Raw genomic sequence first — 24,079 nt, 5'->3', positions numbered from 1 at the left:
ACCCCCTCCCCTGACATCAGTCTGAAGAAGGGTCTCGACCAGCGACATCACCCATTCCTTCTTTCCCGAGATGCTGCCTGACCTGCTGAGTTACTCCAGCATTTTGTGTCTACCTTCAATTTAAATCAGCATCTGCAGTTTTTTTTTCCTGTTCCTAGCCCACAGCTAACAAAGGCCTGTTTCCTTTATCATCGTCACTTTTTTGGAGAGACGGAATGGGTGACGTCTCGGGTCGAGACACGGAAGAAGGGTCTCGACCCGAAACATCACCCATTCCTTCTCTCCAGAGATGCTGCCTGTCCCGCTGAGTTATTCCAGCTTTTTGTGTCTGTTATATGCAATTTTACTGTCCTCTGAATCTCCTGAATCTAGTGACTCTTGAAAGATCTACACTAATGTCTCCACATTCTCTAAAGCTACCCCTTTCAGACCTGGGATGAAAGTGACTAATCCACCTTTAGACCTTTCAGCTTCGCTAGCACCTTCTCCTCAGTAATAGCAACTCCACTAATATCTGCTCCCCAACTTTCTTGAATTACAGGCACGTTGGTGTCTTCTGCTGCGACTATTGACACAAATAAGTTATTCATTCCGTCTGCCATTTCTTTACTCTCCATTACTACTTTTCTAGCATAACTTTCCAGTGGTCCAATGTCCACTCTTGTTTGGCCGAGGAGATTTATCTACCTTCACACACCTTGAGGCATCCAGCATCTCCTTGACCGTATATGGATTGGTCTCAAAACATCAAAATTTCCTGTCGCAAGTTACCCAGTCTTCGTGTCTTTCACCACAGTTAAAACAGCAGCAATACTCATTGAAGACATAACCCACCGACTTGGTTGCTGAGGGGCCCTATTCTCTCTCTAGTTACCCTCTTTCCCTTAATGAACATAAAATCTCTTTGGATTTTCCTTAATTTTATCTGCCAGAGCAATTTTTTGCCCCCTTTTTGCCCTCCTGTTTTCCTGAGATCTTGAGTATGCTCCTCAGTTCCCGGGATATTCTTCCAGGGATACACTTCAACTCTGGAGCGCAGGAAGCTGTGGAATGGTATTGTAGAGACAAGATGGCGGCGCTGCCCTAGCAGCTGCGGCTTACCTGCAGTCCATTTGTCTTTGTGTTTTTGTTGTTTTTGTTGTCTTAATTGTAGTTGTGATGTGGTGTTTTTGTGTTTTTGTACTATGTGTGTATGTGGGGGGGGGGGGGGGAGGGGGGGAACTGTAACATTGTAAATATGTGTCCCTTCCGAACGGAGACCCGACCTTTGTGTTCTGGGCCGTGTCTCCGTTCCTGCTGCGGCCTACCATCGGCCCAACTCCTGGAGCTGGCGGCCTCCAGGGCTCTGGTTCGCAGAGCCCGCGGATCGGACTTATCACCACCGGAGCCGGCCGTCCTCGGAGGCTGCGGGAGCGGCTGCGACTCGCCTTAGGCTCGGGCTGCGTGGATGCCGACATCGGGAGCTCCGGCAGCGGCAGCGTGTTCGCCCGCCCCGGATCGCGGGGCTTGGGTCAGCCCGCCGCGGATATTTCACCGTCCGGCGCGGCCTGAAATAGGCCACGGAATTTTCTCTGCTCGGCGGGGGCTTCAATGTCGGGAGCCCCGACTGCCCCGACTTGCAGCGGGGCTTGGGTCGGCCCGTTGCGGACATTTCACCGTCCGGCGCAGCCTGGAACATGGCAACGACAACAGCCTGACCGCAGGAGAAGACGGCAGGGGAAGAGAAAAAGACATTCTGGCCTTCCATCACAGTGAGGAGGGGACTGGAGGAGACTCACTGTGATGGATGTTTCTTTTTGGGGGGTTTTGTGTTGGTTGGGGTTGTGTAATTTGCTTATTTTATTGCTCTTATTGTTGGACTGTGGGTGACGAAATTTCGTCCAAAAAACTTGTTTTTTGGATGACAAATAAAGATATCTTGAATCTTGAATCTAGAGGTGCATAAAATCATGAGGGGAATAGAAGGAATGAATGCGCAGTCTCTTTCCCAGAATAGGGGAATCAAGAACTAAAGGCATCGATATAAGGAAGATTTAATTTAACACATAGTGGGTGTGGATGTATAGAATGAGCTGGGTCGTTTGTCTGGTTGGCTGCCAGGGACTAGCGGAGTTCCGCAGGGCTCGGTGCTGGGGCCGCTGCTCTTCACGTTGTATATTAATGATTTGGATGAGAGGATTAATGGCTTTATGACCAAGTTTACGAACGATACAAAGAAAGGTGGAGGGGCAGGTGGAGTAGAGGAAGCATGGAGTCTGCAGAAGGACTTGGACAGGTTTGCCGAGTGAGTAAAGAAGTGAGAGATGGAATATAGTGCAGCGAATTGTGTGGTTATGCACTTTGGCAGTAGGAATGAAGGCCTAGACTATTTTGTAAATGGGAAGAAGATTCAGAAACCAAAGGGACTTGGGAGTGCTGGTGCAGGGATTGCAAGAGGTTAATTTGCAGGTTGAGGCAGTAGTAGGGAAGCCACGTGCAATGCTAGCATTCATTCAAGAGGACAAGAGTATAAAAGCAGGGATGGGAAGCTGAGGCTTTATAAGGCGCTGCTCAGACTGCATTTGGAGTATTGTGGGCAGTTTTGGGTCTTGTATCTAAGGAGGGATGTGCTGGTGTTGGAGCGGGGCAAGAGGAGGTTTACATTAAACGATCCTGGGGATGATTGCGTTAACGTATGAGGAGTGTTTGATGGCTCTGGGCCTGTACTCGCTGGAGTTTAGATGGATGATGGGGGACATCATTGAAACGCATTGAATAGTGAAAGGCCTGGATAGAGTGGATGCGGAGAGGATGTTTCCACTGGTGGGAGAATCTAGGACCAGAGTGCATAGCCTCAGAATAAAAGGATGTACCTTTAAAAAGGAGAAGAGGATGAATTTCTTTGGCTAGAGGGTGGTGAATCTGTGGAGTTCATTGCCACAGAAGGCTGCGGAGGCTGTGATTGAGTATTGTGCAAGCGGAATATTTTATTGGTATGGGTGTCAAACATTACAGGGCGAAGGCAGGAGAATGGGGTTGAGAGGGAAATGTAGATCAGCTACGATTGAGTGACGGAGTAGACCTGATGAGCCTAGTTCTGCTCCTATGACTTATGAACATGAGCTTTGCAGAGTCTTTGGGGAGCAGCGGTTGTTGCAGGATTCCTAGCCTTTGATCTGTCTTGTATCTGCTTCGTGTGTATGCCTACTTCACTTCAGTTTCAGAGCTGTTTAAGGCAGCACAGTGGCGCAGCAGTAGAGCGCCAGAGACCTGGGTTCGATCCTGACCACGGGTGCTGTCTGTGTGGAGTTTGCGCGTTCTCTCTGTGACCGGTGTTCCGGTTCCCTCCCACACCCCTAGACCAACAGGTTTGTAGGTTAGTTGGCTTCTGTAAATTGCCCGCAGTGTAGATATACGAAAGTGGGATAACATAGAACGGGTGTGAATGGGTGATCGATGGTCAGTGGGCCGAATGGCCTGTTTCCATGCTGTGTCTCTAAACCAATCTAAACTAAACTTTGAGGTTCAGCAACTGAATTCTCGTTCGACAGCTGCTTAGGCACAATTTAAGAGTGCTGTACCATTTCTATGCCGGGGAGACAGTCTCCAATGACTCTTTGTTCTTCCTTTATCCAGGAGCTCCAGGAGCAGTTGAAATCGACTCCTTTTCGGGACTTGGTTATCCGGGGGAAGGAGTTGTGTGGGGCACTCATTACCTCACTTATAAACAGATACATCGGAGACAATGCCTCAGTCGACGCCATCAGTAAACACCTGAGAGAAACCTGCCCCTTGCTGTACAGCAATGATGACGCTCTTTGCTCCAAGGTACGTGGTGGGAACTGGGTTGTGGGACGTGCATGGAAGATGGCTTCATGGGTCAGGGTGATGATCATGGGGCTGGGAAGATCCAGTCTTAGAGTAAAGTCACTGTACATGTTGGTTCAGTTCATTTCTCAGTATGAGGATCAAATTCTCCCCCAAAAACTAGATCAGTCCTCTCCAAGAATGACATATTCAAATGCAGAATATTACAGATGACACTATGATATGCTAGAATTGAAGAAACTAGAGGCACAGGGACATGAGTTGTCTGACCCTTACCCACAGTCAATCCATCCATTAACAGAGTCACAGGGAGATAGAGCATGAAAACAGCCATGTGGGCCTCTGGCCAACCCATACCAGAATCCCTCTCCCCATCAAAACCACGCCGCAACCATTGGCTGATTCCCCCCACTCTTAGCCAGTCCACCATCTGCAGAACTATTAACAGACTCCATGTCCTCTCAATACCCAGCTTCTAGACTTGAGACAGTGATTTCTCCTCCTGGGCACCCAGCCAGGATGTGCATCACCCCTGCATTTACCCTTTCAAGATCTGAAAAAATGTTGTGTATTTCAATGACATCTCGTTTTTCTAGACTCAGGTGAATTATGGTCCAGTCTGCACGAATTCTTCAAAAACCTAACCTCTACCACCTTTCCCCCCCTTCCCCCTTCCCTCCCAAAATCAGTCAATTTGATGAACCTGTACCTGTCTTTCAACTATATCCTTCCTTCGCTTGCGAGACCGGAATTGTGCAAATATTTTAGGTGCGATCTCGCCAGGTCTGTATAATTGGAACAAGGCGTTTCTAATGTTGTGCTCAAGTCTTCCTACCAATCAAGTATCATTTTTGCTTCCTAATTGCTTCATGTACCTGCAATTATACAACTTTAATATTTGTACAAAGATCATTTCCTATAGAACATAAGCATTTTTCAGTGTCTTAACAGTCAAACAAATATTCAGCAATTTTACTTTTTCTACAAAAGCAGATGATACAAAAGTTATTTTGGGACGTTGAACAAGGGCAGGACCTACACAATAAATATTAGGGCTCTGTGGGGTGTTGTGGAGCAGGGGGATCTAGGAGTACAAGTGCATGGTTCCTTGAAGGTCGAGTCGCAGCTAGATATGGTGGTCAAAAAGGCTTTTGCACTTTGGCCTTCATCAGTTCAATCGTTCAACAGCTGTAGATGGAAGACAAGCTACAACCCTAACCTGACCTTCACAAGAAATATCGCCAATTGCCACAAAACGCTTGAACAGCCAATTCCAGGGTCTCAGCATCGACCAATTGGGATCCGCATCACGGCCGCAGTGACTGCAAAACACCCTCCCGTATTCCAACGGCGGACAATTTCAGAAAGGCGGACTGCGAGGCTTTTGCTAAGGCTACTGATGAACTTGTGCAAGATATAGAAAGTTCACCACAAAACTACAACCAGTTTGTTGATGTGATCCACTCAGCAGCATGCAATACCATTCCGCGGGGCTGCCGGCTTAACTACACTGCAGGCCTGAAACTGTGAAACTGCTGATTTACTATCTATTTACGATGAAGGCCCATTCGCAGACAAAACAGCTGAGATGGGGAAACAGCTCACAGATGCACTCAATGAGGCAAAATGCAGACAATGGCAGGAGCTAATAGAAACAACAGACCTACGACACAGCAGCAGGAATGCATGGGCAACACTGAGACGTCTCGGTAATGACCCGACCCACAGTAAACCACGTGGAAATGTGAATGCTAACCAGATTGCCCACCAGTTATTGCGAAACGGCAAGAGTAGTGGTAAGAAACCTCCACCCCCAAAGATTGCTGATGGCAACAACCCAAACGAAGGATGGTACACTCAACCTTTCACCATGGATGAACTGAACAAAGTCCTGAAAGTGATGAAACCTAACCAGGCAGCTGGCTTAGACAACATCAGAACTGAGATGCTGCAACATCTGGGTCCCAGAGCACGAGAATGGCTGCTGGAGATGTTTGACATCTGCATCGCAACCAACTCCATTCCAAGAGCCTGGCGCAAATCGAAGGTTGTTGCTTTACCAAAACCAGGCAAAGATGCCAATCTTCCCAGCATCTACCGGCCTGTATCCTTGCTGTGCCACCCGTACAAACTGATGGAAAGATGCCAATCTTCCCCGCAACTACCAGCCTACATCCTTGCTGTGCCACCCGTACAAACTGATGGAAAGATGCATCCCGATCTGCATCACACTGGATGTAGACAATGTCCTGACACCTGAACAGGCTGGGTTCCACCACGGAAAGCCAACAACAGGACAACTGCTGACCCTCACTCAGCACACTGAAGATGGCTTTGAGTGGAAGCTGATCACAAGTGCAGTATTCGTTGACTTGTCCGCAGCACATGACACTGTAAACCACCGTACCATGAAAGCCAAACTGCAACAAACACTACAGGACTCTCATCTTGTCCAGTTCATCGACACAATGATGGAGGATCGCTGCTTCTTTGTATGCCTGAATAGTCAGAACAACCGCTGGAGACGCCAAAGGAATGGTCTACCACAGGGCAGTGTCCTTGCCCCAACGTTGTTCAATACATACACTAATGACCAACCCATCACCCCGAAAACTAGGTTGTTTCTGTATGTCGATGACTTACGCATCGCAACCCAATCCTCAGACTTCATGTTGAGAAAACCAAGGCAAGGGTCAACACCCGGAACAATGTCATCAAAAAACTAGGAAGTGACCCAACAACTGCAGCCCTGGCACGCTGTTTCTCAGTGGCAGAATATGCAAGCCCCATCTGGAGCCGCTCTAAACATGCACGCAAGGTGGACACTACATTGAACACTGGCTGCAGGAACATCACAGGATGCCTGATGCCGACAAAGGTTGAACATCTGTACGAGCTGGCTGGCATCGACGAACCATCTGGAGGACGTGATGGGGCAGCTGCAGTAGAACGCGTCAATGCGGACACAGACCTCCGTCACCCCTTGCACAATCACCAACACGCCAAGAAACGCTTGAAGAGTCGGAACAGATTCATGGAACTAGAGCCAACCGTGCCAGGTACCAAAACCAAACAACAGATGGCACCAGGACACCACCAGCCTTATACTACCTGGAAAGCCTCAAACCACCTCCGCACTGGAGTGGGGCGCTGCAGACTCAACCTGAAGAAGGGGGGCTTCACGGACTCTGACAAATGCAACTGTGGAGAGGTACAGACAATGGCCCACCTGCTGACTTGCACCTACAGACGATCTCCGCAGAGGCACAGATGTGGCACTGGCTGTGGCAAAGCGATGGCAGAACGTCGTCTGACACACCAGCGGGAAAAAAAGTCAGAGTGTTGAGTGCAGGTGCTCCTCAGCTTACTATGAGGTTCTGTTGCAAGAAACCCATCGGAAACCGAAAATATCGTACATGGAAATGCATTTAATGCACCTGATCATGTGGCCGGAAGTGAGCTGCAGCTCGCTACTGGTCGCTGTCATTTGCACATCGCAAAGTCGAAATATCGCATGTCAAAGCATTGTAAACCGGGAAGCACCTGTATTGAGGTTGGGAGGTCATGTTGTAGTTGTATAAGACGTTAGTGAGACTGCATTTAGAATATTATGTTCAGTTCTGGGCACCATGTGATAGGAAAGATATTGTCAAGCTTGAAAGGGCTCAGAAAAGATTTACGAGGATGTTGCCAGGACTAGAGGGTGTGAGATGTAGAGAGAGGTTGAGTAGGCTGGGTCTCTATTCCATGGAGCGCAGGAGGATGAGAGGAGATCTCATAGAGGTGTACAAAATCATGAGAGGAATAGAGTGGGTAGATGCACAGAGTCTCTTGCCCAGAGTAGGGGAATTGAGGAAGGTTCAAGGTGAAGGGGAAAAGATTTAATAGGAATCTGAGGGGTAACCTTTTCTCACAGAGGGTGGTGGGTGTATGGAACAAACTGTCGGAGGAGGTAGTTGAGGCTGGGACTATCCCATTGTTTAAGAAACAGTTAGACAGGTACATGGATAGGACGGGTTTGGAGGGATATGGACCAAGCGCAGGCAAGTGGGACTAGTGTAGCTGGGACATTGTTGGCCGGTGTGGACGAGTTGGGCCGAAGGGCCTGTTTCCACATTGTATCACTCTATGACTATGACACTATGTTTTTACCTCTTGTTGCCCTTCTGGTCTATTTACCATCACCTCATCCTTCACTTTGTCTGTCTGCATTTCCTTGGAACTCCTGAATCTACTTCACAATCCTCACAACCTGCATAACCATCAAGATGTGAACCATTCACAAAGTCTGGTCATCCAAATCATGGAAATGGATTGTGAGCCGCACTGTGACATGCACAGGTCACAGCCTCACTACTCACTATGCCCTGTGTCTGCCTACTCAATTTTCTGTCTGTTAATTAAGACATAGAAACTGCATCTGCTGAAATCTCGAGCAAAAAACAAACTGCTGGCGGATCTCAGCAGGTTGGCTGCATCTTTGGAGCGGAATGGACCGACAACGGCTCGGGCAAGACTCTGCCGTCTGAACTGAATCGTAGTTTGTTAATTTTCCTCCACAGATGCTGCCTGACCTGCTGAATTCTCTGGCACTGCTTTTCTGTGTCTGTTAACTAATCCACGCTCCTTGCCAGTGTATTAACTTGTAATGCTGTATGTTCTAATTATGAAATAAAACCTGTGTGGCCTCGTATCGCAGTCCAAATGTACCACATTGTTAGCCCTCACCTCTTCCCACATCAATCATTTCTGCTTATTACTGTTAAAATTACAACATATTTGCTGTTTTCCTTTTCAGAAATCCAAGGTGCAGTACATTTTTATAATTGTTTTCCAAGCACCTTTCAATAAATGTGAGAATCTTCTCAATTTTAATGACAATCTAATTGGTCTGCGGTTCCATGATTTCTCTGCTGCTTTCATAAGTATTGAGATTCCACCTATGACCTTCCAATTTGTGGGAACAGTTATGGAATCCTGAGCATTATCAAGTGCTCAGGTAGTCATCTTCTAATTTTGAATTGAATTGAATACATTTTGTTAACCAAGTATGTATACAAGTATACAAAAAAGTATACAAGGAATTTGCCTTGGTGCTTTGCAAGTAACAACATGACATACTGTAACCAATTAAGAATAAAACATTATAATTTACACATGTGAAGAATTAAATAAAATACCAGAGCAAAAGGAGGCTACAGACTTTTGGTTGTTGAGTAGACTTTTGGTTGTTGAGTTGTTGCTACTGCTCGTCTTGAAAACTTTGGCAAGCAAGTCATTAAATCCTGAGGAATTTATCATTTTTTAATCCTACTAATTTGTCCAATACTTTTTTGTTAATTAACACCAGGCAAATGAGCTGCTACAGAGTGCACGGCAGATTCAGAATAAAATGGAGAAAGAGAAGGCCTTGAGAGAGTCTTTGCGACTATATCAAGTGATTGGACACCAGGTTGACCTTTCCAATGTGTGCGCACAGTTTAGACAAGGTGAGAGCCACGGGGAGGTGGACCCTGGACGGGAGCCCACAAGACCTTCAAAAGAGACACAACATTTGCAATTAATTCTGTTTGGTCTGTCTTTCCAGTACGTTTTTACGAAGCTGTGGCTGAACTGAGCCTGAGTGCGGCTGAAAAGAAAGATCCACAGGGTCTGGGGCTTCATTATTACAAGAATGGAGAGCCTGAGGAAGATCCCGTGGGACAGCAAGCCTTCCAGGAGAGGTGTGTGCAGTGGCTTCATAGTGACGATGTGTAGACATTTAACCTGAACATCAGACAGTGAGGGCACCTGGCCCCTTGCCCTGCCCAGGCTAGGAAGCCCTTACTCTCATTGTTTCAACTTATATGGTGGGGATGGGAAGGATAGGAGGAGGTCAGCTGGAGAAATGGTTGTGAAGGTAGAGCTTCGCTCATAAAAGCCTTATGGATAGAAGAAGCATGCCTAAGTTTGTGAACACAGTGGGATTGATGGAGTAAGGTGACACAGGGCTTGTCACAGACTAGGCAGATGAACTTAGGGAAAGAAACTGCACACTCCAGCCTTGGAATATGCATACAGAGAGAAAGACTGGACTGGGAGCTCATCATTCTTGGGTATAGATGTCTCGGACATAACAGAGGGATTTAAAAGGGGTGAGGGTACTGTATCAGTGATTAGACAGAATATCATGGCTGCACTAAGAGCCTACATTTTGGAGGGCTCGTCCAGTGAGGCCATATGTGTGGAACTCAGGAATAAGAAAGGTGCCATCACCATGATACGGTTCTATCACAGGATCACAAATCCAAGGGGCAGATAGAGCCCCTGTCAGCAGCTTATGGAAACTCGTAAAAGCAGCAGTGTTGCAGTGATTTTAACTTCCCCAATATTGGCTCGGGCCCTTTTTGTGCAGTGGGTTTAGATGGGGCAGCATTTGTTACTTGCTTACAGGAGGGTTTGACACAGCATGTGGATAGTATAATGAGAGATGGGCAGCAGATACCTGGTATTGGGGAATGCACCTGGCCAGATGAGCTTCAGTGGGGAGCATTCTGGGAACAGTGACTGTAATCCCGCGTTTCAGGATAATGATGATCCTTGTTGTAATCCGGTAAATTGGGGGAAAGATATGAACCAGCAGCCAGTAGATTGGAGTCAGCCGTTTGAGGCTAAATTCACATCAATGTGGAATTTGTTTGGAGACAAGCTGGTGAGTGTTTAGGACTGGCATGTTCCTGAAAGATAAGAATGGTAAGGTTCAGGAATTGTGGATAACAAATAATAAATAAGTTTAGTGGAAAAAGGAAGCATGTGTAAGGATTATTGCTTCCATATGAAGCTGAAATAAGGTAAGGCCCTTGAAGAAGATAAAGGAAGAGAGCGTAAACAACAAAATTAGGTGAGTGAAATGGAGGAGGGGTATGTTGATATTTTGAGCCATGTTTATATTAACAAGGAGGTGATTGTTATCTTGAAAAGCTTAAAGGTGGGTAAGTCCCGAGGGCCTGATGGAATCTATCCTGGAATACTGAGGAAAGAAGTAAGGGAGAGGGTGGTGGGGCGTGGACCAAGAAATGTTAGGGTTTTTTTTACTTGGTTGTGAAGGTAGAGGTAAAATCCATATATACATCTACAGCGCTGCCTTTTTGTCACACCCTCAAATAACTCAACCAGATACTTAAGACTCGACCTCCCACGTACAAACCACGTTGACTATCCCTAATCAGCACTTGTTCATCTAAGTGCGTGTATATCCTTTCCTTCAGTATACCCTCCAGTAACTTTCCCACCACAGATGTTAAGCTCACTGGCCTGTAGTTCCCAGCCTTTTCCCTGCAGTCCTTGAATAGAGGCACAAGATTTGGCACCCTCCAGTCTTCCAGCATCCCGCCTGTATTTAACGACAACTCATGAATCAGTTCATAAAGCTCCTGCAATTTCCTCTCTCGCTTCCCACAATGATCCTGGATATATCTGATCAGGCCCGGGAGATTTGTCTGTCTTCATACGTCAGGTTCTTCAGCACCTCTGCAACTGTAATACTGACTGCTCTCAAGACACTTCCAGTGACTACTTTGATTCCCCTGTCCCCTTGTCTTTCTCCATGGTAAAAACAGAGGAGAGATACTTGTTGAAGACCATGCCCATCTCCTGTGGCTCCACACAGAGTTGAATGCTTTGATTCCTGAAGAGGTCCCACTCTCTCTGGTTACCCTTTTTCCCTTTATGTGCTTAAAAAACTTGGGATTATCCTTAGTACTATCTGCCAGATTTATCCCTGTCCCCTTTTTGCCCTTCTGATTTCCTTTTTTACCTTACTCAGTTCCCAAAACTCCTTCAGGGATACACTTAATCCCAGCTGCCTATACCTGTCCCCTGCCTCCTTCGTACTTTTGACCAGAGCCTCAGTTTCCCTCATCATCAGGCCTCCTTACGTGTGCCTGACTTGCCCTTCATTCAAACAGGAACGTGCATGTCCTGAACTTTTAAACAATTATAAAAACATCCCACCTTCTTGACATTCCTTTTCCATGAAACAACCTACTCCAATAAACTTGAGCGAGTTCCTGTCTCACACCCTCAAAGTTGTCTTTGCCCCCAATTTAGCATTTTAGCACGTGGGCGTTCTCTGTCCTGATCCTTAACTGTTTTAAACATCGTAGAACAGTGGACACTGCTCCCAAAATGCTGACCCACAAACACTTCATCCACTTGCCCCTCTCAATTTCCCAAGACTACATCAAGCGTTGCCCTCTCCTGTGTGGGCCCCAACATATTGCAGGAGGAAACGTTCCCAAACACCTTTGACAAATTTAATCTCATCTAAACCTTTCACACTATGACATTCCCAGTCAATGTTGGGAAAACTAAAATCCCCACAGCGGCAACTTTATTAGACCTGTAGCTGCCCGCAATCTCCTGGCATATTTGCTCTTCTCATTCCCATGGACTGCTTGGGAGTCAGTAGTACACCCCCAACAAGGTGATCATCCCTTTCTTGTTCCTCAGCTCCACCCATATAACCTCACTAGACAAACCATCTGTAATGTCACCCCTGACCACCGCTGTAACATCCTCCTTAACCAATAACACAACCGTTCTTCCTCTTATACCCTCACCTCTGTCTCTCCTGAAACACCTAGAACATTGAACTGCCAGTCCTGCCCCTTTCTTAACTGGGTTTCTGCAATGGCTACAACAACCTGATCGCCCGGGCCTATCCATGCCCCACGTTCATCTGCCTCACTGCTTTACCCGCCAGCCCTCTTGCATTAAAATACATGCAATTTAAACCGACATTCCTTCCACGCTCCCTGCCTTTCCCCTGCCTATATTGTCCTCAATACTTCCTCTCAACACCCTCCACACCAACCTCTAACCTCTCATCTGCCTTAGTCCTGTATCAATGTAATGCTGTGACACTAAATCGATCAGCCAAAACATTATGACCACTGACAGGTGAAGTGAATAACATTGATTATCTTGTTAAGATGGCACCTGTCAAGGGGTGGGATATATTAGGCAGGAAGGGAGATCATGCTTGACTAATCCTCTGGAATTTTTTGAAGATGTGACAAGTAAAATGGATGAAGGGGAGCCAGTGGATGTAGTGTATCAAGACTTTCAGAAAGCCTTTGATCAGGTCCCACACGGGAGATTGTTGAGCAAAATTCGAGCACATGGTATTGGGGGTAGGGTGTTGACATGGATAGAGAATTGGTTGGCAGACAGGAAGCAAAGAGTAGAAGTAAACGGGTGCTTTTCAGAATGGCAGGCAGTGGTGAATGGAGTGCCGCAAGGCTCGGTGTTAGGGCTGCAACTATTTACCATATATATTAATAATTTGGATGGAGGAATTAGAAGTAACACTAGCAAGTTTGTAGATGACGCAAAGCTGAATGGCAGTGTGAACTGCGAAGAGGATGTTAAGAAGTTGCAAGGTGAACTGGACAGGTTGAGTGAGTGGGCAGATGCATGGCAGATGCAGAATATGGGGCAGAGGACAGTGGCGGCCAAATCACTGGATGAATTTAAGAGAGAGTTCGATAGAGCTCTGGGGGCTAGTGGAATCAAGGGATATGGGGAGAAGTTGGGCACAGGTTACTGATTGTGGATGATCAGCCACGATCACAATGAATGGCAGTGCTGGCTCGAAGGGCCCAATTCTCTATGTTTCTGTATGTGAACAGTCAGTTCTTGAAGTTGATGTGTTGGATGCAGAAGAAATGGGCAGGAGTAAAGACCTGAGCGACTTTGAGAAGGGCTAAATTGTTATGGCCAGACAACTGGGTCAGAGCATCTCTGAAACGGCAAGGCTTGTGGGGTGCTCCCGGTCAGTAGTGGTGAGTACCTAGAAAGTGGTCCGAGGAGGGACAAACCACAAACGGGTGTTGGGCGCCTGAGGCTCATCGATGCGCGAGGGCAGCAAAGACTGTCCCGTCTGGTCTGAACCGACAGAAGGTCGACTGTGGCACAAGTCACAGAAAGTTTTAATGGTGGTCACGGGAGGAATGTGTCACAATACACAGTGCATCGCACCCTGCTGCGTATGGGGCTGCACACGGAGGACCAACAGCATATTAGGCAGGTGGTCATAATGTTTTGGCTCGTCAGGTCATGATGTTTTGGCTGATCGGTGTATATTCTGTACTCTTTTTTCTTTGCACCACCTGTCGCACTTGTGTATGGCTTGATTGCACTCACGTGTTACTAGATAGCACACAACAAAATATTTCACTGTTCCACTGTACACATGACAATAATAAAACAATGCCAATACAGACCGTGTGAAGGCAGGTGGGATGACTTTTGTTTTGCCTTCCTGGTCATTGCAGTCAGAGAGCTGAAGGACTGTACGGTTCTACATTATACTTGTATTTTTCAGGGTGAATTGTTACAAGTGTATCTCAGACACACTGCAGGAACTGGTGAACCAGAGCAAAGCAGCTCCGCAGTCTCCCAGTGTTCCCAAACTACCAGGACCTCCAGTTCTATCATCTGATCCCAACATGCTGAGTAACGAAGAGGCAACACAGCATGTGAGTATCTGCTTTGGGTGGATCGGGTGCCTTACTGTGTGATCCTTCCACATTCATTGAGGGTATTTACAAAAAACTGGAGTAACTCGGAATGGGTGACATTTCGGGTCTGATAGCCTGAAGAAGGGTCTCGACCCAAAACGTCACCTATTCCTTCTCCCGAGATGCTGCCTGTCCCGCTGAGTTACTCCAGCTTTTTGTGTCTACGGTTTAAACCAGCCTGTAGTTCCTTCTTCCACACTCCTTGAGGGTTCCTTCCTTGCAATGGGGTACGTTATTAAGATACAGGTGGATCTGCTGTAACTAATAATTATGTTTTACAAAGAAAATCTTGTGTTGCAGAAAGTAGTGTTCTAAAAACAAGTGTGTCAGTGGGGGAAAAGCGATATAGGATAAAGAGAACTTCAGCCTCAATAACAAAGGTTAAAGACAAGTACTGAAGGGTAGGTTAAAAACGTGAGAGAGGAGTGGAAATGTCAAGATGGTCAATGTTGCATCAGTGGTTAGCAATGAATAGATCTGGAGAGGATAATTGTCCAGGGAGTGGTGTGCAGGTGGATTGGGAGCACTGAAGATGGATGAAAGGCTCCACAGTTTGGAGTGGAGACTCTTAGCCAAAGCAGTGGGTGTTGAGGAATAGATGGTGGGAAGAGATCAGCGTCATGTCCCTCATGTTCAGGGCAACACAACTGAAGTGTGTGCTTCCAGTTGAGTTGGTGCATTGTGTGCTGGCTGGTGCTGAGCTTGCAGCACTGTTGGGACTGCATGCACCCAGGTGAGGAGAACACATTGGATCACATGCCCAGTGAGTGATGTAAAATTTTCGCTTAATTTTTAGTGTAGAGATACAGCGCGGAAACAGGCCCTTCTGGTCCCCCGGCTCCGCGCCGACCAGCGATCCCCGCACACTAACACTATCCTATACCCACTAGGGACAATGTTTTCATTTAGCCAGCCAATTAACCTACAAACCTGCACGTCTTTGGAGTGTGGGAGGAAACTGAAGGTCTCTGGGAAAACCCACGCAGGTCATGGGGAGAACGTGCAAACTCCATACAGACAGCACCCGTAGTCAGGATGGAACCCGGGTCCCCGGCACGGCATTCGCTGTAAGGTAGCAACTCTACCGCTGCACCACTGTGCCGCAGTGTGATGGGTGGTAATTGAAGTTGTGTTGGTTTGGAGTGGCAAGGATCATGAGTTTCTCAGTGTGAGGGAGGATGTGCGTTGTGCATTGTTGTGGGGCAAGAGCTGAGCTGAACAATACTTTAAGAAGGGTCTCGACCCGAAACGTCACCCATTCCCTCTCTCCTAGATGCTGCCTGACCTGCTGAGTTACTTCAGCATTTTGTGATACCTTCGATTTGTACCAGCATCTGCAGTTATTTTCCTACAATACTTTAATCATGTTTGCTTTCCCCAGTTTGAACAGATGTTGAAACTTACACAGTGCTCAACAGATGAACTTTTCAACATTGCCCTATTCAACTGGCTGATCCAGGTGGATCTAACAGACAAGCTTCTGGAGGTAAGGAACTGCAGCAATGTAGAAATGACCTGTGATAGCTCCAGACCACTGGCACAGCTTGCCTTCTGCTCAGTGACCAGCCACAGTTATTTACATATGTGCTACTTATGTAGAGGCTCAAAGTGCTGAATAATCCAGACACCATTTTGATCACTCTTTCAGCACATTGGCTTTCATCAGTCAGAGTATTGAGTGTGGAAGTGGGGTGGTCATGCTGTAGTTGTATAAGGCATTGGTGGGGCCACATTTAGAGTATTGTGTTCAATTTTATAGACAATAGACAATAGGTGCAGGAGGAGGCCATTCGGCCCTTCGAGCCAGCACCGCCATTCAATGTGATCATGGCTGATCATTCACAATCAGTACCCCGTTCCTGCCTTCTCCCCATACCCCCTGACTCCGCTATCCTTAAGAGCTCTATCTGGCTCTCCCTTGAATGCATTCAGAGAATTGGCCTCCACTGCCTTCTGAGGCAGAGAATTCCACAGATTCACAACTCTCTGACTGAAAAAGTTTTTCCTCATCTCCGTTCTGAATGGCCTACCCCTTATTCTTAAACTGTGGCCCCTTGTTCTGGACTCCCCCAACATTGGGAACATGTTTCCTGCCTCTAACGTGTCCAACCCCATAATAATCTTATACGTTTCGATAAGATCTCCTCCCATACTTCTAAATTCCAGTGTATACAAGCCTAGTCGCTCCAGTCTTTCAATATATGACAGTCCCGCCATTCCGGGAATTAACCTAGTAAACCTACGCTGCAAGAATATCCTTCCTCAAATTTGGAGACAAAAACTGCACACAGTACTCCAGGTGCAGTCTCACTAGGGCCCTGTACAACTGCAGAAGGACCTATTTGCTCCTATACTCAACTCCTCTTGATATGAGTGGTTATCTCGCGCGACACTGACACAATGTGCTGCAGTAACTACCGTTCTAAATGGCCTACCCCTTGTTCTTAAACTGTGGCCCCAATTTTGGTCACAATGTTATAGGAAAGATGTTTAGTTTTAGTTTAGTTGGGAGATACAGCGCGGTAACAGGCTCTTCGACCCTCCGCCTCCGCACCGACCAGTGATCCCCGCACATTAATACAGTACTATTGACAATTTTATTCCAAGCCAATTAATCTACAAACCTGTACATCTTTTGGATTGTGGGAGGAAACCTAAGATTGCGGAGAAAATCCACGCAGGTCACGGGGAGAACGTACAAACTCCGTACAGACAGCACCCGTAGTCAGGATCTAACCCGGGTCTCTGTCACAGTGAGGCAATAGCTCTACTGTTGCACGTTGTATCAGACTGTCATCTTGGTTTTCACGATCTCCCCTGGCAAGGACTCCAGGTACCCACCACTCTGTGTAAAATATTTCCTTTAAACGTTGGCCCAGTCACCTTAAAGCTATGCCCTCTCATCTTTGACATTTCTGCCCTGGGGGAAACGTTCTGACTCTTTACCCTATCTGTGCAGCAGCAGGGATTCATCAGCTAATAGGCTGGTGAGCACAACATCATTTGTAGAGAAATTATTGGGATACGTTCTGAGGACCTGGATTAATCTGCACTTGGAGAGGATAGGGTTAATCATGAATAGGCAGCATGGATTTGTCAAAGGAAGAACCTTTCTGACTAGTTAAACGGGAGTCTGAAGAAGGGTCTCGACCCAAAACGTCGCCCATTCATTCGATCCAGAGATGCTGCCTGTCCCGCTGAGTTTCTCCAGCATTTTGTGTCTATCCCGCTGCTGATTATTGCTCCTATCTGACTGATGTGAAAGATAACTAAGTGTTGTCTGAGGGCATTGTGGGCACGATAGTGTGTGTGGAAGAGAAACACTAATATATTTCCAAGATGTTTCAGCTACAAGGAGAGATTGTTTTCTTTGAAATGAAGGTATGCGAATGGTATGTTGGCATTCATAAGCAAGAGGATTTGAGTTTAGGAGCAGGGAGGTTCTGCTGCAGTTGTACAGGGCCTTGGTGAGACCGGACCTGGAGTATTGTGTGCAGTTTTGGTCTCCTAATCTGAGGAAAGACGTTCTTGCCTTAGAGGGAGTACATAGAAGGTTCACCAGATTGATCCCTGGGATGGCGGGACTTACATATGAGGAAAGACTGGATAGACTGGGCTTGTACTCGCTGGAATTTAGAAGACTGAGGGGGGATCTGATAGAAACATATAAAATTCTTAAGGGGTTGGAGAGGATAGATGCGGGAAGATTGTTCCCGATGTTGGGGGAATCCAGAACCAGGGGTCACAGCTTAAGGATAAGGGGGAAGTCTTTTAGGACCGAGATGAGAAAACATTTTTTCACACAGAGAGTCGTGAGTCTGTGGAATTCTCTGCCACAGAAGGTAGTTGAGGCCAGTTCATTGGCTATATTTAAGAGGGAGTTAGATGTGGCCCTTTTTGCTAAAGGGATCAGGGGGTATGGAGAGAAGGCAGGTACAGACTACTGAGCTGGATGATCAGCCATGATCATATTGAAGGGCCGAATGGCCTACTCCTGCACCTATTTTCTATGTCTATGAAGGACATTGAACGGGAACCTGGTTGAGTTGTGCAACATTATTGGACTTTTGATAGATAGACTTTTGAGATGATATCTGGGAGGCGGATCCTGTTAGTGAGGTGCAGAGGGAAGGAAAATGCGTTGAGCAGTTTTGTGTGGCTGCTCTGGGAAGCTGGGACTAATCTTTGTACTGTGGTCTGGGTGGGCAGCAAGAGGGCGGCTCCATGCTCAGTGTTGGTCACCACTCTGTTTCCATGCAGGTCAATTCTCCATATCTGGAGCCATATTTAGTTCGGATGGCAAAGCACGATCAGAACAGAGTTCGCTATATGGATTTGCTGTGGAGATATTATGAGAAAAACAGGAATTTCAGCAATGCTGCGCGGATCCTGGCTCGCCTTGCAGACATGCACAGGTAAAGGAGGAGGGAACAATCTGTTTACAAAGCTCTGTCTGTTCAAGGGATTGGTCACGCAGTAAAAGCACTGTTCCTTCATTGTAGCTCAACCTATCTCCACGTTATGGTGCCTGCCAATTGTAACTGTACCCATCACGTTATGGTGTCTGCCCATTGTAACTACCCATCACATTATGGTGCCCGCCCATTGTAACTACCCATCACATTATGGTGCCCGCCCATTGTAACTACCCATCACATTATGATGCCCGCCCATTGTAACTACCCATCACATTATGGTGCCCACCCATTGTAGCTGTACCCATCACCACGTTATGGTGCCCGCCCATTGTAGCTGTACCCATCACGTTATGGTGCCCGCCCATTGTAACTGTACCTATCACCACGTTATGGTGCCCGCTCATTCATTAACTGTACCTATCACCATGTTACGGTGCCCTTTCCCCCCCCCTCCCTTCAGAACTTTACTCTTCTAACATCCCAACAGTGTATGCATAATGGCAGAGGTTATCATAGAATACTGCAGCAGCATCTAGACCAGTTGAAAATATTGGCAGAGAAATGGCAGGATAGGTCAGGACTGGGTTCCCCGGAATGAAGGAGGGTGAGGCGTAACACAATACAGGTAGATAAAACTACGAGAGGCGCAGACAGGGTATATAATCAGTCAGTTTGCTATTGGAGGGGTATCTAAAACTAGAGGGTATAGGTTTAAGGTGAGAGGGAGGAGATTTAAAGGGAATTAGAAGGGTACCTTTCTTCACACAGAATAGAAACATAGAAAAAAGGTGCAGGAGGAGGCCATTTGGCCCTTCGAGCCATCACCGCCATTCATTGTGATCATGGCTGATCATCCACAGTCAATAACCTGTGCCCAACTTTTCCTCATATCCCCTGATTCCGCTAGCCCCCAGAGCTCTATCTAACTCTCCCTTAAATTCATCCAGTGATTTGACCTCCACTGCTCTCTGTGGCAGAGAATTCCACAAATATACACCTCTCTGGGTGAAAAGGTTCCTTCTCACCTCAGTTTTAAATGGCCTCCCCTTTATTCTAAGACTGTGGCCCCTGGTTCTGGACTCCCCCTACATTGGGAACATTTTTCCTGTATCTAGCTTGTCCAGCCCTTTTATAATTTTATATGTCTCTATAAGATCCCCTCTCATCCTTCTAAACTCCAGTGAATACAAGCCTAGTCTTTTCAATCTTTCCTCATATGACAGTCCCGCCATCCCAGGGATCAATCTCGTGAACCTACGCTGCACTGCCTCAACTACAAGGATGTCCTTCCTCAAATTAGGAAACCAAAACTGTACACAATACTCCAGTTGTGGTCTTACCAGGGCCCTATACAACTGCAGAAGAACCTCTTTACTTCTATACTGAAATCCTCTTGTTGTGAAGGCAAACATGCCATTAGCTTTCTTCACTGCTTGCTATACCTGCATGCCAACTTTCAGTGACTGGTGTACAAGGACACCCAGGTCTCGCTGCACTTCCCCCTTACCTAACCTGACACCATTGAGATAATAATCTGCCTCCTTGTTTTTGGCGCCAAAGTGGATAACCTCACATTTACCTATATTATACTGCATCTGCCATGCATCTGCCCACTCACTCAACCTGTCTAGGTCTCACTGCAACATCCCAACATCCTCTTCGGAGTTCACACTGCCACCCAGCTTTGTGTCATCTGCAAACTTGTTGGTGTTACTTCTAATTCCTTCATCCAAATCATTAATATATTAGTTGCGGCCCCAACACCGAGCCTTGCAGCACTCCACTCGCCAATGCCTGCCACTCTGAAAAGGACCCGTTAGAATAGTTGGTATCAGGAATGAACTGTCAGAAGATGTGGAGGCAGGAATAGTAACGACATGTTAGAGACATCGGGACATGTACATCAATCAGCAGATGAATGTGGAATCAATGTGGGCAAGTGGGATTCGTATAGTTAGGATGATGGTCAACAAAGACTCGATGGGTTGAATGGTCTGTTTCAATGCTGAGCAACTGAATGACTGAGCCAGGTGAGGTAGAGCAGAAATCAGGGGGAGGAACATTCTTGCAACAGGTATTATAATACACAGAACAACTATGCTAAAGAATACAGATCAGTCCATGATGAAAAGTTGGGATGGAACAATTTCAATGAAATGAGATCAGTTCTGGGCTGGGTAATTCAGAATCAGAGTTTGCTGGGCAAAATCATACTTTAGTTTAGTTTATTGTCATGTGCAAAGCTGTTCACAATGTACAGATATAGGGTAAAGGGAATAGAATAGCCTTTATTGTCATCCATTTTGGACGAAATTCCGTTACCCACAGTCAACAATGAGAAGCAATAAAACCCACAATCACAAAACCAACATAAAACAAAACAACATCCATCACAGTGAGTCTCCACCAGTCACCTCTTCCAATCAATGACATTGATTGCAAGATACAGTTAGTAAAGTCTGATTAAAGATAGTCCGAGGGCAGCTCAGGACCGCTCTCTACATGGCGATAGGATGATTCAGTTGCCTGATAACAGCTGGGAAGAAACTGTCCCTGAATCTGGAGCTGTGCATTTTCACACTTCTGTACCTGTTGTCTGATGGGAGAGGGGGGAGAGGGGAGAAAAGGACGTGCCAGGGTGAAACTCGTCCTTGATTATGCTGCTGGCCTTGCTGAGGCAGCGTGAGGTATAAGTGGAGTCAATGGAAGGGAGGTTGGTTTGGGTGCATCCCCAACTTTCTGCCATTTCTTGTGGTCTTGGATGGAGCTGTTCCCCAACTGTGCTTGAATGCATTCTGATAAAATGCTTTCCACAGCACATCTATCTAAGTTGGTGATAGTTGTAAGGAACATGCCAAACTTCCTCAGCCTTTAAGGAAGTTGAGGCATTGGTTTGCTTTCTTGGCCATTGCTGCGAAATGGCTAGTCCAGGACACGTTACTGGTGATGTTTACTCCTCCCAACTTGAAGCTTTCAACAATCTCTATTCCGGCACCGTCAATGTATACGCCCGTATGTTGACTGCTTCGCTTCCTGAAGACGATCACTATCTCCTTTGTCTAACTGACATTGAGAGAAAGGTTGTGGACGAAAGAACTGCAAATGCTAGTTTACATCAAAGGTAGACACGAAGTGCTGGAGTAATCAGCGGGACAGGCAGCATCTGTGGAGAGAAGGAATGGGTGACATTTCACAGAGTGCTGGAGTAACTCAGCGGGACAGGCAGCATCTCTGGAGAGAAGGAATGGGTGATGTTTCCAGGGCTTGGACGGTACTTGAAAGTTCTGGAATTTGAAACTCTGTTTTTCAAGGCCTTGAAAGTCCTTGGATTTATCCTAGAGCCTTGAAACTCCTTGAAAATTCACTTTTTATGATAAAAGTATTAATTCATGCAGAATAATGTGGCGTTTTTTCATAATTTATAATGCGTATTTTTTTATTAAAAGCCGAGAAACATTTTGTCTTTGTCACCTATTTTTCCCTCCTCGCTGCCGCCGCTCACCCCGGGGCTTCTGAACAACTTCTACAACACTTGTGTTTGTTCTTATTTTGCTGCACTAGAGGGAGATGGGGCCGGGGCAGAGAGTGGAGGAGCGGCGCAGATCGCGCTGGGTGAGGGAGAGAGCAGCCCCTGCAAGTTTGGCTTTGCATGCTATCCAAATAGATCAGATATACCATACGAAGGTATTTATTCACAAAATGCTGGAGTAACTCAGCAGGTCAGGCAGCATCTCGGGAGAGAAGGAATGGGTGACGTCTCGACCCGAAACGTCACCCATTCCTTCTCTCCTGAGATGCTGCCTGACCTGCTGAGTTACTCCAGCATTTTGTGAATAAATACCTTCGATTTGTACCAGCATCTGCAGTTATTTTCTTATACTAGATATACCATACAATCAGTTCAAACTCAAGTACAATAGAAAGAGCAAAGGGGAAGATACAGAGTGCAGAATATAGTTGTCAGTGTCACCTCAGATATTGATGAACGGATGGTTTTAGGACCATCTGGTTATCTCATGATGATGTTTAGCTAAAGTAGTTTTATTTCATGGGATCCAATGTGATTTGTTCAAAGCCCTAACCTGTGCTTCCGTTTGTTGTTTAAACTAGCTCCGAAATCTCATTGCAACAGAGGATCGAGTACATATCTCGAGCCATCCTTAGTGCGAAAAGCTCCACAGCAACATCATCACAGGCAGCTGATGGCGAGTTCCTGCATGAACTGGAGGAGAAAATGGAGGTGAGAAAATCTGTTGTGGAGCTGCCTTCCCATTCCATCATGCTTGTCTATGCAAATTGCTGTTGCTCATGCTAAACCAGTATCTATCGGCGTTCTTATCAATGTACAGTGCCCTCCATAATGTTTGGGACAAAGACATTTATTTATTTGCCTCTGTTCTCCACAATTTGAGATTTGTAATAGAAAAAAATCACATGTTGTTAAAGTGCACATTGTCAGATTTTAATTAAGGCCATTTTTTTACATTTTGGTTTCGCCATGATGAACTTTATACATAGTCCCCCCATTTCAGGGCACCATAATGTTTGGGACACAGCAATGTCATGTAAATGAAAGTAGTCGTGTTTAGTATTTTGTTGCATACCCTTTGCATGCAATGACTGCTTGAAGTCTGCGATTCATGGCTATCACCAGTTGCTGGGTGTCTTCTCTGGTGATGCTCTGCCAGGCCTGTATTGCAGCCATCTTTAGCTTATGCTTGTTTTGGGGGCTCGTCCCCCTCAGTTTTCTCTTCAGCATATAAAAGGCATGCTCAATTGGGTTCAGATCAGGTGATTGACTACTCAAGAATTGACAATTTTTTAGCTTTGAAAAACTCCCTTGTTGCTTTAGCAGTATGTTTGGGGTCATTGTCTTGCTGAAGAATGAACCGCTGGCCAATGAGTTTTGAGGCATTTGTTTGAACTTGAGCAGATAGGATGTGTCTATACACTTCAGAATTCATTATGTTACTGCCATCCGCAGTTGTATCATCAATGAAGATAAGTGAGCCAGTACCTTCAGCAGCCATACATGCCCAGGCCATAACACCCCCACCACCGTGTTTCACAGATGAGGTGGTATGCTTTGGATCTTGGGCAGTTCCTTCTCTCCTCCATACTTTGCTCTTGCCATCACTCTGATACAAGTTAATCTTCATCTCATCTGTCCACAAGACCTTTTTCCAGAACTGTGGTTGCTCTAAGTACTTCTTGGCAAACTGTGACCTGGTCATCCTATTTTTGCGGCTAACCGGTGGTTTGCATCTTGCAGTGTAGCCTCTGTATTTCTGT

At 46.3% G+C, this 24,079-nt stretch overlaps 1 protein-coding gene across 1 annotated transcript in view; it reads left to right on the top strand.

Annotated features, from left to right (window-relative positions):
- Window positions 1-24,079, top strand: part of nup155 (nucleoporin 155) — a 111,867-nt gene that overhangs the window by 69,172 nt on the left and 18,616 nt on the right. The window contains exons 23-29 of the mRNA XM_078430845.1: window positions 3,616-3,807; window positions 9,158-9,296; window positions 9,395-9,530; window positions 14,174-14,327; window positions 15,751-15,855; window positions 18,630-18,784; window positions 22,898-23,027. Of these exons, the coding sequence (XP_078286971.1) occupies window positions 3,616-3,807; window positions 9,158-9,296; window positions 9,395-9,530; window positions 14,174-14,327; window positions 15,751-15,855; window positions 18,630-18,784; window positions 22,898-23,027 (1,011 nt within the window). The remainder of the gene's footprint in view (window positions 1-3,615; window positions 3,808-9,157; window positions 9,297-9,394; window positions 9,531-14,173; window positions 14,328-15,750; window positions 15,856-18,629; window positions 18,785-22,897; window positions 23,028-24,079) is intronic.

Source organism: Rhinoraja longicauda, chromosome 3, assembly GCF_053455715.1.
Source record: "Rhinoraja longicauda isolate Sanriku21f chromosome 3, sRhiLon1.1, whole genome shotgun sequence".
In the NCBI taxonomy this organism is placed as follows: domain Eukaryota; kingdom Metazoa; phylum Chordata; class Chondrichthyes; order Rajiformes; family Arhynchobatidae; genus Rhinoraja; species Rhinoraja longicauda.
This window is presented reverse-complemented; position numbering and strand designations above follow the sequence as displayed.